General features: G+C 43.1%; 2 protein-coding genes across 2 annotated transcripts in view; both read right to left on the bottom strand.

The window, feature by feature from the left end:
- LOC115106313 (R-spondin-2-like) overlaps nt 1-7,992 on the bottom strand; it is a 75,626-nt gene extending 67,634 nt beyond the window's left edge. The window contains exon 1 of the mRNA XM_029628914.2: nt 7,790-7,992. Within this exon, the coding sequence (XP_029484774.1) occupies nt 7,790-7,889 (100 nt within the window). The 5' untranslated portion in view covers nt 7,890-7,992. The remainder of the gene's footprint in view (nt 1-7,789) is intronic.
- Nucleotides 7,993-11,313: 3,321 nt separating this feature from the next.
- The window catches only part of LOC115106326 (eukaryotic translation initiation factor 3 subunit E), a 42,096-nt gene continuing 29,757 nt past the window's right edge, over nt 11,314-23,652 (bottom strand). The window contains exons 10-13 of the mRNA XM_029628934.2: nt 18,596-18,705; nt 13,307-13,409; nt 12,649-12,783; nt 11,314-11,512 (exon numbers count right to left, since the gene is read on the bottom strand). Of these exons, the coding sequence (XP_029484794.1) occupies nt 11,477-11,512; nt 12,649-12,783; nt 13,307-13,409; nt 18,596-18,705 (384 nt within the window). The 3' untranslated portion in view covers nt 11,314-11,476. The remainder of the gene's footprint in view (nt 11,513-12,648; nt 12,784-13,306; nt 13,410-18,595; nt 18,706-23,652) is intronic.

The following is a 23,652-nucleotide window of genomic DNA, read 5'->3' on the forward strand; positions in this document are numbered from 1 at the left end:
TGGCTCACTGCAGTAGTACAACACTGGACCATCCCTATTCCCTCCCTGCCCTTGTGTCTCTAGCTATGTCCCTAGGAGCGGTGATGTTAATGCAGCCCAACGACTGCGAACCTGCTGGTCATCGAGTTCCAGCTTCCAACATATGCCCTCCTTTTTTATACTGTTCCCCATACTTACAGTATTCCTTAAGAATCACACCAGTTGTGACCATGTTATTGTCAATACACTGTTCTGAGTAAATGCTTGAGTGTTGTTCTTCACATGAGTATAGTGAGAGGTTCGTTGACGAGGGCCTCCCTCTCTCTGTCGCTGGTCCGCTCTCCTACCTCTGAAGCCCTCGCACGACTCGCTTCTGTGCTTAAATGCTTCTTTTGTGTTGTTGTTTTATGCCCGCCACTTAGAAACGATCCCCACATTATGACTTTTATGGCCTAATAAACTCAAGAGTATCGAACCAAACTGGCTGGCCATATTTAGTAGCTTTATGCAAAAACGTATTACGGTGTAATTGCTGTAGGCAGGCGCGCTATTGAGGGAATAACATAGGTGAGGGCTACAAAATTTCCCCTCGCACTCGAAAGGGACACTGGACCTTTTGTCTGCTGCTCTGGAGTTTCCAATCACCACTGGGAAATATGGAGTGTATTATAAGATTTATATAATAAGTCCATTTTATTTCACATTTCCGAAAATGAACTTTTACAGTGTGGTAAAATGTAGCCGGAAAGAAAAACATCTGTTTGGCATTTAGCGTTGCCAACATAATGGAATCCTCTGATGACAATGATTGAGGGTGGAAGAGAAGATCCCCCCTTGTGCATTGCCCTGAGAAAAAGAAAAAACAGGGACCGAATCTACACACAGCGACTTTTTCTCTGCAGTGACGTGATAAATGGAAACGTGTAGAAGCGTTACAAAGCCAGCCTTCTCCTCTGTGTGAAATGGATCCTCCTCAGTCTTTGCTCAAGACACGAAACAGCGCACAGGGGAAAAAAAGAGAGAAAGCGGGAAAAAAAAACTAAACCCTCTAGTTTGCGAACCTACTGCAAACGCCATCGAATCAGAAAGCTACGTGTTGGTGCCAATTTAAATGAATTAGGGCGAATTGAGTTTATCGGGTGAAGGGGGCTAGGCAGAGGGTGAATAGAAAGAGGGTGAACAGATTTTTTTTCTTTTTTTCTGGTGAGAGATAATGAAGACAAAACAGAAACAGATAACCCTCAGCTTATCACGTGGGTCCTGAGGAATCTCTCCGAGCCTCACTACAAGTTCATGACACCTGTGTTGTTTTTTTGTTTTGTTTTTTTACCTCAGGGGGAATTTCCACCAGTGTAGCATGGCATCGGTGCACTGAGGACTGAGAACCCTTTCACTGGCTTCATTTGATACGGCTGTGAATGAGACCTAGTAGGTCTGCTACATTACAGACAGACAGACTGGACATGCTTGGGTTAGTGGGTCCCACCAGACTGACCACGCCGCAACAGGTACTGTCGTTCACAGATTTTGTTTTTGTGACTGAATTTATTTGTCAATACAGCTGAAAACCTGAATTATCTGCCATGATTTTCCACAAAACTGCCCAGACGCAAAAACACACCTGCATAAAGACTTGCACGCACACACACACGCACGCACAAACATATCCACACACACACACTCACATTAACGGCTTGGCTGATGGGGCCTGGAAAGAGAAAGGGAACACGGTTCCTCTTAGACGCTGCAGCCGGGGCTCAGGTCAGGACTTGGCGAGCAGTAAATCCCTCTCAGGTGATGCAGCTCACATTCAGCCACATCCAGCTGATCTGCTTAAATATGTTCTCTCCCGTCCCCGTCCCTCCACTCCCTCTCATCTTTAAAAAGCCCCCTCGGCAAGGAGCAGAACTTGGGAGGATGGACGACATTGCTATTCCACACCACGAACCTCGGATCGCTTTTCAGCGTTTGCGTAAAGTGATCGTTCCATGTGCCGCTTGGCGCGCTGACTCAACGCACAGGGCTCCTTCATAACCAGCCTGGAGAAATGCACTGCTGCTGTGGAATAAAAAAAATAAGTCACACAGTCCTCCTGGCTTAGGAGAGAAACGCAGGATACAGGGCACCCATCCCGTGGATTAGAGTGGCATTATGTGAGAAAGCCTTGTTAAAAGACATGCCATCTGCGGGCCCCTTTTCACTTTTTCCAAAGGCAGAGTGGCAAAGCTGGTTTAAGAGAGGCCCCGTGGGGGGAATCACTCAAACACACATTAATTCTCTCCAAATCATCTCCAACTTAAATTACAAACCTTCTGACTCACTCCTTCACATCTCTCTCACTCACTCACAGTCAGTTTAAAATGGTTTCATGTCCACCAAACAATAAGAGGGACAATAAGCTATTTAATAGACAGTCATAAACTATTAATATATAATAATATATGCCGTTTAGCAGACGCTTTTACCCAAATTGACTTACAGTCATGCTATTTGTATCCATTTCTCTCACAGAAAATTCAGAGTATTAGCAAGTGCGGTCTGAGTGCTTTCAGGATGGCAGGTAGTCTAGCGATTAAGAGCGTTGGGCCAGTACCCGGCTAGGTGAAAAATCTGCTGATGTGCCCTTGAGCAAGGCACTTAACCCTAATTGCTCCTGTAAGTATCTCTGAATGAGTGTCTGCTAAATGACTAAAACGTAAATGTAAGGCATATCCTTCTAAGTATTACCCACACTGTACTGCCATGTCAAAGAGGTGCTCTTGACTCTCCTCCCCCTTTGAATGTGTGTGTTCATACTACAAGCAACAGGAAACAGGGAAACAAAAATGAGTGTCTCTTATTGGTAGTCCCTCGCTGTTTCAGTTTGTTTCCTTCTGCTTGGTGACTAGTGAATACAACTTCAGCAGGTACCGTACTAACACATCTGATGCTTGGTGACTAGTGAATACAACTTCAGCAGGTACCGTACTAACACATCTGATGCTTGGTGACTAGTGAATACATCTTCAGCAGGTACCGTACTAACACATCTGATGCTTGGTGACGAGTGAATACAACTTCAGCAGGTACCGTACTAACACATCTGATGCTTGGTGACTAGTGAATACAACTTCAGCAGGTACCGTACTAACACATCTGATGCTTGGTGACTAGTGAATACAACTTCAGCAGGTACCGTACTAACACATCTGATGCTTGGTGACTAGTGAATACAACTTCAGCAGGTACCGTACTAACACATCTGATGCTTGGTGACTAGTGAATACATCTTCAGCAGGTACCGTACTAACACATCTGATGCTTGGTGACGAGTGAATACAACTTCAGCAGGTACCGTACTAACACATCTGATGCTTGGTGACTAATGAATACAACTTCAGCAGGTACCGTACTAACACATCTGATGCTTGGTGACTAGTGAATACAACTTCAGCAGGTACCGTACTAACACATCTGATGCTTGGTGACTAGTGAATACAACTTCAGCAGGTACCGTACTAACACATCTGATGCTTGGTGACTAGTGAATACAACTTCAGCAGGTACCGTACTAACACATCTGATGCTTGGTGACTAGTGAATACATCTTCAGCAGGTACCGTACTAACACATCTGATGCTTGGTGACGAGTGAATACAACTTCAGCAGGTACAACCGTACCGTACTAACACATCTGATGCTTGGTGACTAATGAATACAACTTCAGCAGGTACCGTACTAACACATCTGATGCTTGGTGACTAGTGAATACAACTTCAGCAGGTACCGTACTAACACATCTGATGCTTGGTGACTAGTGAATACAACTTCAGCAGGTACCGTACTAACACATCTGATGCTTGGTGACTAGTGAATACAACTTCAGCAGGTACCGTACTAACACATCTGATGCTTGGTGACTAATGAATACAACTTCAGCAGGTACCGTACTAACACATCTGATTCCGGGATGTTCTACATAACTTTTTCCATCAGATGCATCATCACTGTGTTTCATCTTATCTCACATCAATTGAGTCCGTTTCCTCAAATAAGGCCAAACTCCATATTCAAGTAGACTTTGACACAATCGAGATAATTTATTATCAGTTAGTGGTTACAAAGTTACTTAGAGATGCAATCTAGAAGTTTTGTATAATTTCAGCCAGTAGTTTTGAAAGTAGTGCCGTTTTCTGTGTACTATGTCATCAAAAGATGTACATTTTACATTCTCATTTGAGTGATTTAGCAGATGCTAAATCCAGAGCGATTTACAGGAGCAATTAGGGTTAAGTGCCTTGCTTAAGGGCACATCGACAGATTTTCACCTAGTCGACTTGGGGATTCGAACCAGTTACGCCCTGCAAATATTATTATAATTTTTTTTTTGCAATTGGTATGAATGATACATTACGAATTTGTTCTGCTTAAGATCCTGGAGTACATTTTTGAGTATCTTCATCACAAAATCTGTTTCATATCATTTTGAGAAAGAAGAAGAGTAGGCGGCCAGTACGTTGCAAATAACTTTAGTAAACTATTAACAGAATGCATTTGAAAAATACTACAGAGCAGTCAGCATTGTACATCACAACTGGACGCACAACTGGAAAACGCACTTTGACTACTAGACTCTTCCTCAGGCAACGTTGGAAAAATAGCTGAAGATTATTATTTGAACGAATCTGATTCGGATTCTTTTATTACTGTAAAAAAAAAAAATCTGATTCTGGGAACATTCAAAACCGTATCATTTCTATGATCTTTTGAAACAGCTGACCTACAAAATCTAAATTCACCTTGGAGTGATTACAGAACACTAAGGGTACATGTTTTCTTCAGTGCTGTACAGTCTTTCACTACTATAGCCATGTCCTAGGAGTGGATTTACAAACTCCCCTGACTCATGGTGCATCTCTTCCTCCAGGCAACATTGGTACTTGAGTCTGTTTTTATGTAGTCAGCAGGTGGCATCATTAGCCAGAAAATAAAAATGAAAACCAATATCCTTGAGTCTAGCAATGATATCATAGCAGGCTTCATTGGCATGATTTCCTCTTTTTTAGTGGGCGGAGTGTGGGAGTAAGGAGGTGTAAATCATTGGTTTTATATGAAGAGAAAAAACAACAACTGCAGTGTAACAGGGGATTGAGTCATGTAGTAGATTATGGGAGCTGCTTGCAAGACATGATCAAACCATTTACACCACAGATTCCCTTCATTTAGCCTTAGCTTGACTCACAGTTTGCCTTTGAACACAGACTGTTGCTGACTAGAACAGCCCTGCATCCTCTTACTATACACCCATCTCCTTCCCATACACTTCCCAAGCTAATCCAATTACATACTGTATGTCAACGGCAAAGGCTCTACTACTTATTTCAGCCAATTTATTTGAATTTATTTCAGCCTGAAAGGTAAAGACATTTGTTCCTCTACACACAGGATATTTTTCTTTACGCATAAAATATATATGCCTGGGGAGCTTAACGTGACCAATTCCATATTCAGTTTTTAAAATGTGTCTGGGACTCAACACTCCAGACTGATTTGGAAACCTCACTACGTTACTGCTGTGTTCCAGAGCTGTCATGGTGAACCTTGAGGGCAAGGCACAAATATTCAGCCCTCTCAGAGCATATTGAACAGTGATCTCTCTCTCACATTCTTCTCTCAATAACCATAAAAAAAATAAAGGAAGGAAGTGAAAACCTAAAGCCTGGCTGCCTGCCAGTGTCTGCTAAATGTCGCTTTTGGCCTCAGTTGGACCATTCCAATCCAAAACAACAGGAACCAATCCTCCACCTTCCCTCAAAAAACAATCTGTACAAAAGCCATACATTGCTGAGGGCTGGGGCATCCAGTTTGAGATGTTCAGAGGGTCAAATGTAAGAGCTAACATTTTGCTCTCATCCCCACATCCAGCCTCCACCCCTCCCTATCTCTCTCTGACACACACACACACACACACACACACACACACACACACACACACACACACCTCTCTAGCCTGTTAGCCAAAAGCATTTCAACCACTTCTATCAACAGCAAACACAGACAAACACACACACACATCTATGCCATTATCAATTTGCCTCTCTCCCTATAACATCTCAAACTTAACCAGTTCCACTCTGTGCCAAAACGTTTGATCCCATTTAAGAACATTATATTACGGCGCATCTGAGATCACCCCAATCCTAAGAGAAAAATAGAGGAGCAGAGAAAAGTGTGTCTGTGCAAGTACCACACAGTGATTGCTTGATTATTTGCAGATGGGCAGTGGAAGGCTTGCAGGCAGGAGTGGAGGTTCCCCCTGGCATGCCTTGCATATGATTCAATCTGTGATTGCCTTACATTGACTTTACATTGACTTTGCATTGAGAAGAGGACCATCCTACTGTACTCCACACCACACTGTATAGACCTAACATGTTCTGTTTAGGGTATTGGTGCTATAACCAGGCTACCATGGGATCAATAAGGAATAGCACATGCACTTCAGATTAAGCAGTGTTCCCTCTCTCCCTTGCCACCAACGGAGTAAGGACCTTGCTTATGTCACAGATCCAGAGGGGTGCTGCTAACAGCAGACTGCACTGATGGTCACAGTCTGTTCATTCATTCCACATTGCTGTTTTTACCAATGGGCTAAATCCCCAGAGGCGATTGTTATGCATGTACCAACTGTTCAAAGATAACTCTGCGGTTATGAGATCAATTAAAACCAGCTTAGGAGGTTGGAGAGGTCGAATTCATATGACAAGGGAAGGGGTTCCGCATCTATTCATTAAAACTCCCACAATACGCCCCCCTAAGCCGCTGCGCTCCACAATAGATAGACAGAGCCGCACTACCAGCGTTTTATCGTCTCGTCGCTGTAGCCTACTAAGCAGTACCACATTTAATTAAAGACACAGACCTCTCTTTGTTGGCACGGACAGTCGGACAGGTAAGAGCACAGAGAGCCCGAAGCAATTTGGGGTAAACTAGGCTATTTGACCAAACGACTCACCAACAGCAACTATGTAAGAAATATGAAGCAGATAATATCACAAATCTTATCAGGCATTTTATGGTTGGAAAACCATGACGGTTATGTGTCCAAGACGCACATTTTGCGCATTTGCCAAAATGTCCCCAAAACTGAGCTTCATGAATGACCTGTAATCTAGTAATACAACTAACAATGTCTTTAAGTGGTGAAGTCTCAACAATTTGTTCCAATTTAGAAAAATAGTTTCCACGTTGAACTCATGAAGTTCCGAACAGTTGCCTCGTAAAACATACCCACAGTCTGGACAGACTCGGCTACTGCTTTACATCGCTGTGGGACTTTTCGTTTTTGGCGGGATGGATATATTAGGTGGATCGAATACATTTTTTCACTGCGCTTTTAATCTTATACCGGCAGTCGGGTGATAATAGCAGAGTCCAGGAACTCACGAGCGCATTTACCAGATATGCATCACCTCAAATAGCCTAGCCCTAGTCTACAGGATGCTGGACGGTCACTGATCAATATACCGTGCTCAGGGCGATGATAGTGTCAGTGTGTAGGAGACGTGCCAACGAGTTTTGTTTGAAAACATTGGCACGGTAATTATCTAATCATGTTTATGATGACATCATCATAAGCAGAACCGGATATACAATGACAACAAATGTTGATTAAACTCTTGGTCTCAGAATGTTCAATATTATCTTTCCGACCATGTCGATTTTTCTTTTTCTAATGTTGCTGTCTCAGAAACTATCCAAAACTTATCGCTTTCAACTGTCACATTGTCATTGATGCTATATGCAGAGATGGACGATTTTTTTCACGTACCTCTTTTGTTCCTCCTCCAGCGATTTGACTGCGTTTGACAGTTGCTGTACTCCATACAGTTCAACACGATTAAAGTCAATGAGAAAAGTCGAAACTGCATCTGGACGGCTGGTGTTCCGACTCGAATAAGAAGTGCCAATGGTGTTTGGGATGAATTATCTGGTTCGCTTCCTCCAGTTTCTTGAATGATTCCAATTTGTCACACATTAAACGAGCAGCGACAACATAGTATCTCACCGCGGGATAATATCATTTTATGAAGATCACCGTTCCTTCATTCACAAGTGTCCCTTTGCGTGCTGTAAAAAAAAGATATGGGTTATTGTGATAACACACGTGACGATATCCACATCTATCCAAACATGGGGAAAATACTTGATCTAAAGAGTTTAGGAGGCTAAGCCTACTGTATTTAAATACACTGCAACAATGAAACATTTCTTTTCTGCCACACGTGTTAATTTTCTCTCCATTTTCGACAAAAAAAAAGAGCTTGGCATGAAATGAATTCTAACGCCTCTAAAAACAAGCAATAACCGTCCAATATAATGAGCGCAATAAGCTGTGTTTAACAGTGAACACAACATGAAACATACCTGCATATGTGACAGTCTAAATCCACTTCAGAAAGCCACAGCGGGTCTGGAGCATACAGCATCACCTCTTGTATGAAAAGTTATTCTGAAGAGAACAGAGGTCCGAGTGATCTCCCTTCTCCTTGAGACGCACGCGAGTTTTATTCCGGTAATACCTATTTCCCTGCGGAGAGCGTGTCCTTTTTCACTCCAACTTGTCTACACCATTCGGACGTCCCGTTTATCGTTGGGGTTTTTAAAAGCAAAGGATGTGAAGCCAGTAGATTCTCCTCTAGATTGTCTGCATTTGCGCTTCGAGCAGATGGTGAAGTGGTAGGTTACTACTGGTCCTGATGCTTGGGCTGCTTTCTCATATAGCTGCTCCTGTCACGTGGAGATGTCTAGATCTTTGGGGCTGCTCAGAATTAGAAGCCCCTTGACCAGAGTGAAGTGTTTTTTCTTATTATTTTAGATAATGAAGATGACACATGCTATTTAGCAGCCTAGGTCCTCACGCTACACCGAGGCTCCCTCAGGGTCCTAGTGCATGAATCAACTCAATCGCAGCCGTTTTGATTCTCGCGTGAAATTACGCACAACTCGTGACGTTAGAGTGGGGTATTGTTGAAGGCTATCAACCCCTAGTTTGGACGTTGAATGACCGAAAGACTCTCAAATTCAAAATGATAAAAACAAATATTACGGTACTTTACGTTAAAAAATAAATAAAAAGGTTTTCTATGGGGTTTGGAAACGGAGATTGTTTGGTCGTCCAAATTATTCACATTTGACCAATGAGAAGTGGTCTTTGCTAGTACCTGCATGGTTAAACTGTTATTTCCACTACATTACAAATAGGCCTATTCATGTCTCGAAAAGATAGTGAATTGCAGTGCAAGTTACTCATTTTAGGATTTCAAAGAAAACATAGTTGTATGGCTTTGGTCGAATTTTAATGGATAAATTGGTAAGACAATGAACATAACCATCAACATCAACGTTTTACCTTCATCGTTGCCATCATTCTTGTAATTTGCTCTCAAGGAACAAGAATGCATGCAACTTCAAAGATGCGAAGGCCTTACTCTAGGATAATGTAATTGTACAACTATTTACTCCCACTAATGGATGTGATATAAAGTTGGTAACAGTTAAACTATCTACCTAATCAACCGACACAAAACTAGACATACTTGCATGACCTCAAAACTAACTGAAAGGTAAGTCAATTGATTACCAGAGAATAGGCCTACCGGTCCTGCAAAAAAGACCAGAAAAACCCCAGGTTAGGCCCTACTTGAGATTCTGATACCCACCTAGGTCCATCATAGCATTCACCTCCAGTTCTGATAGAAATAGAATGTAAGTGCTGTACCCCCTTTGACCACTAGGTGTGGCACTTAATCTTTTATTTATTTTAGGAAATTAGTGTGTGTCGGGCACTTATCAGAACACAACTGTCTGCCCCCAATTGGGAAGCAATATTCTACTCAAAATAAACAGGAGGTAGAGTTTTAGGAAATGACTGAGGCCCAGTGGTTACAGATTGGTGTAATGCATATGGTACGCTCCAAACGTAGTCCTTGTATATAAAGCACACATCTAAACCTTGGATGTTTTCTTTTTGAAAAGCCAGAGGTCAATTCAGTCTGACTTGTCAAAAAGAAAACGGGGGACACACGCTATATATATATATATATATATATATTAGACACGCTATATAAAAAAATATTTTTGTAACGAATGTTAAACTCACTACCATAGGCTTTGTAGTGAAAACATTCAAATATAGCTATGGAAGAGCATGATTAAAAATGATTGTAGATAATGGAAAGAGGAGCAACATCATAAGAATACCATTCCAGAGAAAACCAGAGACCTTCCATGACATTTTTACACATTTTGTCAAACTGGTTTTCTACAAGACAAGCGTTCTAACCTCAAGCAATAAAAAGACAATGTAAGTCTTCCATTTCATCACTGGGACTGCTTGCAAACCTTTTGTGGGGGGAAAACCTTGGACAATATGTAAAAACAGAACCATGGAAGTTTCCCAGCCAAAACCGATAGTGACCTTTTGCCTGACTGTTTATTTCTTTATTCGAGTGCAGTGACAGACATTGTGGTCAAAGGGCTGTTTGCTGCAAGTCTGGTATTGGTCTGGACAACCTACTAAAACAATACAGGAGAGTGCACTGGTAAGGTGAATGATAATTAAGGGCTAGGATAACTTTTATTTTCATGATGCGTCATGGCAAAGGACTGGCAAACCAATCACTTTATCCTCCCTGCTGGCCTGGTCCAAGGTGACGTCAGTGTTTGAATCGTCTGGCTCCGAGCCCTGAGTGCCAATGGAAGCTGAAAGCACCTCTTCTTTGCTCCCCAGAGACGTAGCAGCCCATGAAAGTTTGTCTACCAAAGCACCACTAGTCACTCACAAGAGTAGTCACCTACCTGAAACCATCTCCCCTTTTAGAACAAGGTCAAGTTGAGAGGTAAAGGGAAAGAAAGTTACATGAGAAAGACAGAAGCTGAAGTAAGATTTGGTGAGAGAAGGGGGGCGCAAGAGGCACATTAAACTGATTAGTCTGGCTAATGGAGGTTTACGAGTCCCTCATGTCCTCAGAGGGAAAGATGACTGGCAGAGAATATGACCACTATTAACTGTACATCACCTCTGTCTGCTCCCCCTCCTCCCACTTCCCCTGCTGTGTGACTGCCATGGTGAACCGGGCCACTAAAACACCATGAAACCCAATAGCCTAAACACTCATTCATCATTACAGTGCATACATGAGCCGCATTACCTAAAACAGTATTAACTGTCCCACTCAGTGACTTAATTCACACATTAAAACTTCCAATTATTACCAATGCAAAAAAAGTCTAACCACTTAAGCCTCAACCACCATCTGTAATGTCCAGAAATAAAGCAATCATTGGTGAAAATGGTTTTTGCACGTCTGTTTTATTCAATCACTGATGACTTGAACCAAGAACAAAAAATAAATAAATCCTCTGCTCCTTGAGACAAGCAGAAAAAACAGGATGTTGTTGCTGGATGGGAATGCTGTGTAGGAACAGGAATAAAAATATTCTCGGTGGTGTCTTGCTAAAAGCCAGTCTCTTGACCTGCCCAGTTGGGTGTCTGGGGGGGAAAAAGGAAGGAGAGGTTAGACTACCAGTTGACTGACAGACATACAGTATTTTATTTCTGGGCTTTAATGAATTCTGTGATGAATTAGAAACAGAAATCCCCATGAGTGTATGTAGTCGAACACTAGAAGTTGACATCAAATGTGAGCAAGTGTGTATCCGCCCGTGTGTATAGGCATGCGTAACAGACCCCCAACAGCCCACCCAGATGGCAGGCAGTAAATGTATTAGAAGTGATTTGTAGCTCTGAGGATGTAATGACACTTGTTTGCAGCCTCTTATCTAATTAGAGAAATTCCTTAACGAGGGTCTCTGCTTTTACTAAACAGAGTTATAGCAGCTCTCTTCCTGCAGATATTCAAACAAGAGAGAGGTGGTAACTGAAAACATCAAAAGATACCTACTCAGAACTGGACAGTTAAAAGGGGACATTTATAAGCACACTTGGCCCCGTTGTGATTAGACATACGTTTATAATAACTAATTTGAGGGGGTCCTGGAGGCGGTGGGCTGACTCTTTTGAAAGTTTAAGAATCCGTTTGATTTTGGTTTTTACAGACATGTCCTTCTCTCCCTAACTTCAAGGAGTACTGCTGGCATGGGGAGAGGGTGGGGCTCAGGGATGTGTGTGATCATTGAGGATTACCTTCGTGGATTAGTCTTACATACTATTCATACATGGTCAAGATCAAAAACAAAAACAAATTTGGGCCCCAAGCCAAACATCTGTGGGGACCTGTACTAAGTGCAGGGAACTCCGTAGTTTGAGGCTAGTGTGAGAATCAACCTTATTTGCGCAGTGGTAGCTGAGTCACAGGGCACAGGCCCTGTTTTACGGCGGCATTGACATCTACCTTGTCATTAGGCCTATAAAGATCAATGGGATGATGAAAGTGCCTGCTAGCTCCGTTAAAACCTGCTCTTACTGGCTGATTCCATGTCAAGTGGAGTATTTTGTTGAAGCTGGTTCGTCGACATTCTTCTAGCCCTGTTCTCTCTGAGCTGATCATTTCGAGAGGGCTTTGAACTGTGTCCACCCACGTAAGAGACAGTCAGTTGGAAAAGGGAATAGGTAGTCTAGTCTTTGACAAGGGATGGGAGGGTGGGTAGTGGTGACAACTCGCTTACCTCGTTCCTGCTGGCGTGGGCCATCTTCTTCTCGATGTTCATGGCCAGCATCTGGCTCCTGAAGGACAGGCTCTTTGTCTTCTCAATCACCTGCTGGTACGGCGACACAGCGTTGTTCCCCATCACCACGTGACCCTGGATAAGAACAGGACAGGGCGAGGGGCGCACAGTTAGGCCTAATCACACAGCGGGGAGAGCCAATCACATCTGGTCTCACAGACACGCCAACCACCAGCCTCTCAGGACACATTTATGTAAATTTCAGTGCACATCTAGGTAATTCTATGTCATTCCAGGCAGGGTGGCTAGGGTATGATTTGCTGATTACAGAGAACTCGGTGCCGTGATGGGTACGCCAAAACATGCAAGACCCAATGTGGAGCTGTACAGAGGAGAACAAGGACTTAAAGGGTAAGGTATTGTGGTTGCTTACTTCGTACTGTGTTGTATACCCTCCTATTATGATAATGGCCCATCCCATGCCTTGTTATTCTCGTCTCAGTCATTCTACAGTTATGCACTTATATTGCATCTAGAGGTACACCGGAGAATAAGCTCCCCGATTATGAAGGAGTAAAAAAAACAAAACTGACTAATCAATTGCGTGGGAGCAGAGGTCATTGATTGTCGAGGCAGACAGACAGGGCGTCAGTCTTACCAGTTTGGAGTCTATCTTGGCATCCAGCCTGGCGTTGCGGATAAGGTTGACAATCCATCTCTCCGCCTCCTCGGGGGTCATGTTCAGCTTGTCTGCCAGCATGCTGAGGAGGAGCAGAGGAGAAACAGGATTTTTAGAAGGCGAGTGGAACAATACACACGTGTTCTCAGATTAAATAGGCGGTACAGATGTGAAGTTGCTAATTGTTTAAAGAAAAATGTGGCCTGAGTGTTGTCTATATAGTTCATACACACACCACATTAATCAACTGGGGTGTGGGAAGGTGTACCCCTCTGTCAAATGAGGTCATTTCTGGACAATATTTGACCCTTCGGGGGACCAAAGTAGGGTATAGCCTCTAACAAACTGAAGCAGACAGCAGAAAGGACCACACATCAAAAAAGCCAAGATCACACAGTGTACATAACATGCTCTTTCATTGTCAGGCTGACCAGGTGAAAGCTATGATCTCTTATTGAAGACACTTGTTAAATCCACTTCAACTCAGTGTAGATCGAGACGTGTTAAATATTATTCTATATTTAAAAATAAAAAAAATTAAAAATGGTAGCAGGCGCACCGGATTGAGTACGTCACGTACTGCAACGCTGCTGGGTTTCACGCTCAACAGTTTCCCGTGAACATCAAGACATGTCCACCATCCAAAAGGAAATCCAACCAACTGTGGGAAACAGAGTCAACATGGGCCAGCATCCCTGTGGAACACTTGACACCTAGTGGACTCCATGCCCTGATGAATTGAGGCTGTTCTTAAGGGCAAAGGGGAGTGCAAGTATATATTAGGAAGGTGTTCCTCATGTTTGGTACACTTCGCGTATATGACAATCCTTTTCAGTGGAGGTCTGAACCGTACCTCTACATTTGCTACACTACTAAATATGATGAATGGGCTGCATTGACTGTAAGAAAGTTAACAGGACAATGCTAATACATTACCAAGGCATACACATTCTTAGGCTAAAAAGGCCAATAAAGTAAAATACAAATGACATGTTGAAGAAACCAGATCAGGGGAACACGCGCAAATGATCTAACATGAACTCGAACAGAAGATTTCATGACTCCCCTGGCTAACACAATTAGAGGAGTAAGTGGGAATCCCGTTCTCTCCCTAGCCAGACACTTTACTCTTTGATGTCCTCTCCTGGACACACTTCGGTTCACCCCACCGGGCCCAGATCCTGCCGTGACAGAGCGGGACCTGCTACTGTCCCCAAATGAAAGCCAGGTTGCTGCCGTGGAGCTCTTTGATAGAGCGGTGGGACATGGATGTGTCACAGAGGGAGAGGGGGAGGTGGTGGGCGCCTGGCCACCTTTGATCCAAAGCCTTTTCCAGTGCAGCAGGCCTCCATTGCGGCTTTGAAAATAACTAAACCCCCTTGGTACTACTACCACCATCTAGAACCACTCCGTCCAGCCTGCCCCACATTCCCTGCTGGTCCTCCATTTCATAGTAGGGGCCTATAAATATACCCATCTCTTCCACAAGTAGTATAGCTAGTTCCTTCTCATCCCACAGCCCAGTCAACTAACACACACACACCTTTGAACGAACCTCATTAATACACACGTTCAACAACAGATACTAGTGTGCGTGTGGACCGTGGGGTTATGACGACTATGAAAAGTGCACCCCACTCATTACAATTTCCTGCTCCATTAATCAAGTTTCTTCTCCCCCAAGGAGATCGGAGAGACAGACCTGCGAGTATGCCAGACCCTGGCCACCCCAAACCACCTCTTGCCAATACCAGCAGGACAGTTTCAGTCACTTCCCAAACGCTGACTTCTTTAAGACTTTCTCTCTCGTAAATTCCCATTTGGAAATAACCTCATTTGGGATAATGTTTGCCTTACCTCAAGGCCCGACAGCAAAAACACATTCTCGCTGTTCTGACCCAGCTTGGCATCTTTTTTGAAAGTAGCAGCAAAACTACGTACGGAGGGGGTTGAAATTACATCAGTGTCTGGAAGGACTCAACCCCCCCCTAAAAAAAACAAATAATAAACAGCATTACCTCAGCATAAAGAGGCAGTGCCTTGGGGGATTCCAAGTAACAAGAGCATGATGATCCATCACCACTTTCACCACAGCACAGTGTTGTAGGTGGATACCAGAAGAGAAAAACACCAGTTAAGAATTGATTAATGTTGAATCCCCACGGGCTGGAGGAGTGGAAAGGGGTACGACAAACCTGTCACTCACACCCAAATGTGATGTTGCGGAAAACAAAATTGCACTTAAGGCTCACTATGAATTACCTGACAAGCAGGGGGGGGGGGGGGGGGGTCAGTTGTCCATTCACGTGAGGTTAGGTCATGATGGCTAACATGTGTCTGCCATCCATGAGTGACACAATCAACACTAACAGGAGACACAGGTCGCACCAGTTTGGGCAAAATGACTGGTGTAGGTCTATAAACACGGTTCAGTTTCCAAATGTAACCCAAGAGATGTGTGACTGCCGCAGAGGGGTATGCAGAGTGTGCTTGTTTGGTGATTCCATCAAGTGGAGGGCACATGTCAGTCAAACCAGACTCAGATCAGAGATCAAAACAAACATGACCCAGTTTCCTCATGGAGAGTTCACCTCAGCCCTAGCAGAATGTGATCTCCCCAGCATACCACAGTAACACACAGTGCCCCAAAAGTCCCAGGGCAGCCCCTGCATGCACCCAGGGCGACTTCGGTGATAACAACCTGCTAATTCATTACAGGAAATCTGGCAATGCTTTCCCGTGGAAGCACATTGATGTATCATATTTTACAAAGGACTCTGGTTTATCTTCCTTATAGACCAGGTCTCAACTTTTAACCTAGAACTTCAGAAAATGGGGAGGGGGGAGGCTAGACCTAAAAACGAAACTATTGACATATCCCTTGGCCCTTAAGCCAACTAGAACACCTCACCTTCACTGGTTTTGTTTTACACAGCCATAGCCCTGTTCCTTGAGGGGGGGGGGGGGGGCTTTCATTTCAAACCCTCACTTACTGGCTTCTCAGCACTCAATTGAGTCTCTCAACCACCCTCACACTCAGGGAGGGAGGTCAGGATGACTGTTAGAGGGAAAACTCCCATAAGGGGGCACTTCTAAAAGTGGCTGGGCTCAGACGAATGCATTGTTAAACACTACCATATGATAGCATTAAGAGATTCCAAGCCATTTGGAACGACTCCCGCTTTCGGCTTCTTGGTGTAAAATAGATTGTTCAGGAAAACGGAAAATGACCGCGTGGTTTTTCTAATGACTATTGTGAAGTGGAAAGATATTCCATTTTACATTCAAGTACACAACAATACTATTCCAACTATCAGAGAACTTAAGTGTTAGGAAAACATTTTGAGTGATGGGAAAGATGTCCACTACCTTTCTATGTGCCACATTTCAGTGTCGGCTGACCGGCTCGGTCTTATGTACGTACTGTCACTGGACCGTGTACCATCGGAGGTCAATGTTAGAAATATGACTGGCTATCAACATTCAAAGACAGTCAAATATGGTAATATTTAAGTTTGTGAATCCAGAAAATGAAATCAAAATTGTAAAAACATACCCAAGTCTAGACAAGAGGATATGTGGACGCAATTATGGAGCAAAACCTCAAGTCGTGGGGTCACATTTTCACAGCTTCCTTTTTTACATGAGCCTTTTTGCATAAAATAACTCAATTACCCGCACTTCTAGTCTACTTTCGTCCCAAGTTGTGGGCAAGAAAAAAGCAAGCTAAATATCTGTGAAACGTTCATAGCCAACAGCTGTAAAAATGTCCTCATTAAAAACGGGGATCAGATTCATTTAAGCCCATGCTTGGATGCAGAGGGCTTCTGGGTAGCAGACTAATGACATTGAATTTGAGCGTTTGTCAAAAAATAAACTACGTGTTCTGTCCATCGTCATCGCAACGGCTTTAAATAAACACGGAAATCCCTGACACTGCCGAGGACCGCTCTGTTTAACCTTTCCTTTACAATCTCAGCTCACAAAAGACGTACAAACACAGGACAAAAATTTAGAAACATCACAATTCTACTTCCTACTGTTACCACTAACCTTTGTGGTCTTTAACAAGTAAATGTATCCAATTGCAGCAAGTCTGCCAAAAAAAAGAGCCGGGACTCCTAATCAATTCCAGACAATCTGCAACTGGAGATTTCGACAGAGCCCTATCGTGTTCCATGGTTCAACCTTGACTACAGACCTCCACAGCTCTGTATAACAGGCAGTGCAATAATTTCTCTGTCAAAAGTTATAATTCATTCACCCTTTCCATTCAATGTCCATGACAGCATATTCTAAATATTCCATTCAAAGTTGTAGTATAACCATTTTTGCCTTAGTAGAGTAACTGTCTTGCTAAATGCATTTCCACAAGTGCAAATGTTCAGTGTACACTAAAAGCTGTGAGGTAAAACTAAAGTAGTATATCAGTCTAGAGTGAAGAGTGAGCGAAGTCCACAGTAAGATGAGAACTAAAATGGTAGACTGGGCCCTAGATGCACCTAATCTGTATAGCTATACATTTGTTATTTTCTAGAATTGATGCACAAGGGGCAGCCAAATCCTCAATTGTGGACCATTACCATCTCCCTCCCCTAATGCTCACCATAATTCGCTTTGACTAAATGTATTGTTTTGGTGACTGTCTAAGGTACATTTATTGTAGTGGGTGTAACTAGGCTTGGGAAAGAAAGAGAGAACTTCAGAACCCTCTGAACACTAGTCAGCCTGACCCAGGACGACTCAGAAGTGGAGCTACAATGTTCCTCTCTCAATCGCATCAGCAACTGGCAAAATCTAAAGCCGTCAAAGCCCATCTAAACCCTGACCTCTCCCCGAGAGAAACCTGTCCCTGGTTTGGTCTCTCACGGAGGTGGTCTTTAAAAGTTTAGTGAGCAGAACAACCAGGAAGCAGTTAAAGCTCTCATTGCCTAATCCCTAAAATGTGTATGTGGAGATGTGAGTGTATTTGACTGGGGAAAGGGGCAATAAACGCTTATCTATGGGGGGGGGGGGCATTCCTGTATTCACTGCACATATCCACCCCTCTTCCTGCAGCTGGTCTGCTTAGCAAGCTCATTGGCTGGTGACAGACTTTCATGACCTTCCTGTGTACTTTAGCTAGTCTGAGCTGCCCACTGTAGTACATGAAGCACATCTTAGCATTTGGACAGCGATGGCGAACAACGGTCTAGCAAAGACAGATCTCTTGCAAAGTCCTTCCTGTCAGTTCCCCAACTGGTGCTTTGCATCACTCCCTGGTCTCACCTGATGCTGATGCACTGGTGGATCCTGCAGAAAGTCTCAAAGATGAACAGACGGGCATTCTCAATGAAGTCCTCCAGGCAAGCCACCAGGAAGAAGTCATTCACAAGCACCTGGAAGAGATGGAGGAAAATAAAAGTTAGCAGTAATACAAATATTGTAGTGAGTATTTGCCTCGGTGTATGCATTTCTATAAAAGACCACTGCAGGGTTAAATGAAGGTAAAACAGTTAAATGAATGTTAGGCTTTTTAGTAAACTCATTAGGGCAATCAAGATTGGATTCTGACTGAGTGGCCCTGGAGCGCCATAAAAGTGCAGCAGTAACAGGTTTCCCCCTTGCAGTCCTTATTTGGGATTGAGGCCCCGATTAAATTGTGGGAAAACCAAATTCACTGTCAAATTAAAATAGAACAGAAGGATTATTTATATTTTTCTTCATACATGCAGAGTAAAGGGGGATGGGGGTCTTGCTCTAACCACATTTAAGTTACCAAGCGATTTACTTTGGCAAAAGCCTCAAAAGGAGAAACCCCCCATCTGCAAAAGAAGCACTCCCAGGCCACTCGGGGTGCTCCAAAATCGACCACAAATCTTTTAATTCAGCTGCCTCCACATGAAACGGGAGACAAGAATGGAGCCAGCCACTGACCACAGTGGCTGTGACTTATCCCTGTTCATCTGTGCAGGGTCAATTGTGCAGTGCGGGAGAAACCAATTTAAAACGCCACCACACTCTCAGGGGTTCTACAGCCACCATAGGGGCAAGAACACCCTCTGCCCAGCATTAGAAAACATGGGCTAGCTACACTGACAGATGGGCTACAGCAAAATTGAAATGTTTACGCCGCCATAAAATACTGTGTTCACGACCCCATTGTGTACGCAAACGTTGGGTCAAAAGGCTTACATTCCTTTGTGGTTATTACAGCGTTCCTACTCTCGAGTACTAGGTTCACGTCACAGACCTCAGTTTTCAAAAGTTCGAAGAACTCACAACCCTTTGCATGCTTAGAGCTGTTTTCACCCTCCATTTCTGCTTGAAGAAAACCCAATTACATGGCGCTATCAGGCAACACCACATTTCAGCTGTGACAACGCTTATCTAGGCATGATAAACTTTGAACATCTAAGTGTCCTAATCAGTGTCATCTGGGATTCAGCCCAAGATCCTCAAACACGTTTTGAAAGGGCTAGAAGTGGCCTTTCATGCACAATCTGATGAGCTAAACTTGGAGGTAGGCTTTCCCCCAACATGCAAAAGTTGCCAACATCTGACAGCGATTCCGGCTGGAGCGAAGAAGGAAAAAAAACTGCAAGGAGAAAAACACAGGCGCTTACTTACATGACGGGGGTGCATTCAAATCAGACTGGATTTCCCACTTCCTTTCAAATCAATTTCTACTCACTGTTGAAGGTTGCAGTGAAGACATGGAAGGTGGAAAACACTGATATCTGACATTTACAGCAATCAGTAAATAGTTGGTTATCACCCAGAGTAAATGTAACCCTTTTGTTCTCTCCTCAATGACTCCAAACTGATGCATTACACATGCTGATCAAGGCAAAAGCCCATCCCCAATGGAATATCTTTCTACCTCTCAACCATCACTACACAAAATTGAATGTTCTTTTTCGTGGAGTGTGTGTCTGCAAAATCCCCTTGCCTTTATTGCTTTCAAATGAGGCCATTTTGTGAAAATGTTTGCAGACCCATCACACTTAATGCACTTAAGGTGCAGCAGCTTAACTGTTGCACAACCACCCACCTCGACAGAGCGCGCTCCGATTAACCCGTTGGCGTGTAAGATCATGTGATAATTGTTGAGGTCCCTGCAGCGAGCCACGGCAAAAACGTGATTGAGAGAGTAGCAACTGAACGTATGATGCAACAAACGCCTAAAGAACATAGTCTGAAAAGCATCTAAACATTGTTTTTGCACCGATGGGAAATAAAAGGTCTTCAACCTTATTCCTCAATTTCACCTTCATTGTAAAATATATATCTTTTTTTATTTAACTAGGCAAGTTAAAGATAAATTCTTAAGATAAACGCGAACTTAATCATCCAAACATCACATCCACAGCCAAACTCATTCCAAAATGTGTTTTTTTTACCATTATTTAACTAGGCAAGTCAGTTAAGAACAAATTCTTATTTACAATGACGACCTAGGAACAATGGGTTAACTGCCTTGTTCAGGGGCAGAAGAACACATTTTTACATTGTCAGCTCAGGGATTCGATCTAGCAACCTTTTGATTACTGGCCCAACGCTCTTACCACAAGGCTACCTGCCTCCCCATAAATAAATAACAGATTTCACTGACAAAAAAACCCCTAAAAGTTCACAACCTAACAGTTAGACTTCTTTAAAAATGTACCATATCTCTGGTGAGCACAAGGGAGAAATGTAATATGGCTTGGAAATGAGATGCGTGTCAGCTAGCTAACAGCAGCTAAATACTTTGATGTCAAATATAAAACAGTCTCTCCGACTGGGAAAATGTGTTCTGCAAGAAACGGAATGCATGATTTGTCACCAGTACATGAAAAACGAGAACAAAACAGGAAACACATTAGACTCCATACAAAACAGCACTACAAAATAAGGCACTATGACAAGAATGCCAAATTATTATTATTTGTAAGGAAAACAATGAAGGCAATTCATGGGCCAGCCAGAAAGTGTGCCACGGGGAAAGTTTGGCCTGTTTTTTTTTTTTTACCCCTTCTCCCCAACTGGTAGTTAGTCTTGTCCCATAACAGCAACTCCCCTACAGACGAAGGTCGAGAGCCATGCGTCCTCCAAAACACGACCCTGCCAAGCCACAGTGCTTCTTGACAAACTTCTCGCTTGACCCAGCCGCACCAATGTGTAGGGGGAAACGCTGTCAAGCTGGCAACCATGTCATCTTGCAGGCGCCCTGTCCGCCACAAGAACGGGCCAGGACGCGATTGGACAAGGAAAATCCGTCCGGGCCAAATGACGCTGGGCCAATTGTGCACCACCTCATGGGTCTCCCAGTCACGGCCCGGCTGATACTGCCTGGAATTGAACCTGGGTCTGTAGTGATGCCTCAAGCACTGCGCTACTCGGGAGGCCGTGTAAGGCCTGTTCTAACTAGAGATGCGCAATGTCTTCATACTTGATCTGGGGAAATACTGGGGAAGTGCTTGGACTCTAAGAGAAGTTGTCTGGCTCAGTAAAGCCTCAAACAAATTGTAACAGTGAAATAGGCTACTTATGTGAATTCATTAACACACTTCAAGTCAAACTGTTAGAAAATAATTTGAAGTTGACAAGTTGAAACACAGCCTATAGATAATTAGTAGGCAGCGCAGGTTAACTGTCCTGTTGCATAAGACATCACACTTTGTTACAGTGAGTGCATTGACATGCGCATAACAAATTTAAAAAATATATAAAAAAAAAAAAACAGGGCGACCATTGGAGAGATTTGGAACTTGTGCGAAAAGAGTACGGTATGTGTGTGCTGGGCCTGCTCTGAGAAGACTAACAGGACACGACTCCCAAGACAATGATGCTAAAGCACCGAGGAGAACTGGTCTCCAACCTGAGTAGGAACACGGAGCAGCATCTCCGACCACATGGAGTCTCTCTAAACAAGACCCCAAGCAGGGAAGTCGAAACCAACCTCCAGGGGTCTTCAAAAGTGCACGCGTGTTCAACGAGCTTGGTGATTGAGAGCGCATAAGGTTTTTTCTGAAATGGGATTGTGTTACAATATTGTTGGTAGCATGACACTTAGCGATTGCTGCCGCCCCCTGCTGAGGCATTTGCACAGGAAAGATCAGTTTTGGAGGCAGTGCTTTGGATACTTTGTGTCAGAGCACAGATTTGGCAAATAAAAACTTCCAAATAAAAAAATGAATCTGTACAAATGCGTTTAGTTATAGGTTCCTCATTCGTTAAGAAAGACTGGGGGAGCTAGAGGCTCTTTATATTAGCTTAAAAATAGATTAGGATGAAATGGGAGCTTCAGTAAACCACTGACATGATTTACTTCTGTGAGAACCATTTGATCAGGCCAGATGTTTTTCATTCAGAGCGTTTATTGTCAAGAAGCAAAGATGAAGGGGGCCAAATAGCCCAAAGTTCAGCCTTTTATTTCTCAGCAGGTCCAAATTATCAAATCATTTGGGAAATCTCAATTATACTCATGTATGCAAAGAATGAAGCTGGGAGATTGGGTTTCAGAGAATATACCCAGGGCACTGCACCAATTAGCACACCTGGTTAGTCTCTAAACCCGATTCCTGTCCAGTGATTGAGTCTCCAGAACCTGTCCAGCCCCTCTTCAGTAAATTAAAGAACCACATAAGTTACCCTAAATGCCTGATGACAAATTTAGGTACAATTACAAACATCTAACCAATATTAGAAGTAGATGAAACACACCACAAGTTTTAAATATGTTCACAGGGACATTGTCAACACTCAAACCTAGAAAATCTTAATACCAACGTTGTATTACTAGTTCATACTAATGTTATTTTACAGCATTTCAAGCTGAGTGGATGAGTCTTCCACCTAAACTCTTGATGACTCTGAACAGTGATATTTTTGACAGAACTACTCCCAGATATTCCCTGAAAGGGCAGCTAGCTTCGGATTCAAATAACCATGGATGCCTTTTCCTTATTTGGCCAGTTGTCCAACTCCGTCTAGCTAAGAACAATCATATCTTAAGGATCAGCACCTTTAAAAAAAATGTTTTTACCTAAAATATCATACCCAAATCTAACTGCCTGTAGCTCAGGCCCTGAAGCAAGGATATGCATTTTCTTGGTACCATTTGAAAGGAAACACTGAAGTATGTGGAAATGTGAAAGGAATGTAGGAAAATAAACACATTAGATCTGGTAAAAGACAAGAAACAAAAACATGTATTTTTTGTACCATCATCTTTGAAATGAAAAGAGAAATGCCATAATGTATTATTCCAGCCCAGGTGCAATTTAAATGTTGGCCACTAGATGTCAGCAGTGTATGTGCAAAATTTCAGACTGATCTAGTGAACCATTGCATTTTTGTTC

Source organism: Oncorhynchus nerka, linkage group LG3 (assembly GCF_034236695.1).
Source record: "Oncorhynchus nerka isolate Pitt River linkage group LG3, Oner_Uvic_2.0, whole genome shotgun sequence".
In the NCBI taxonomy this organism is placed as follows: Eukaryota; Metazoa; Chordata; class Actinopteri; order Salmoniformes; family Salmonidae; genus Oncorhynchus; species Oncorhynchus nerka.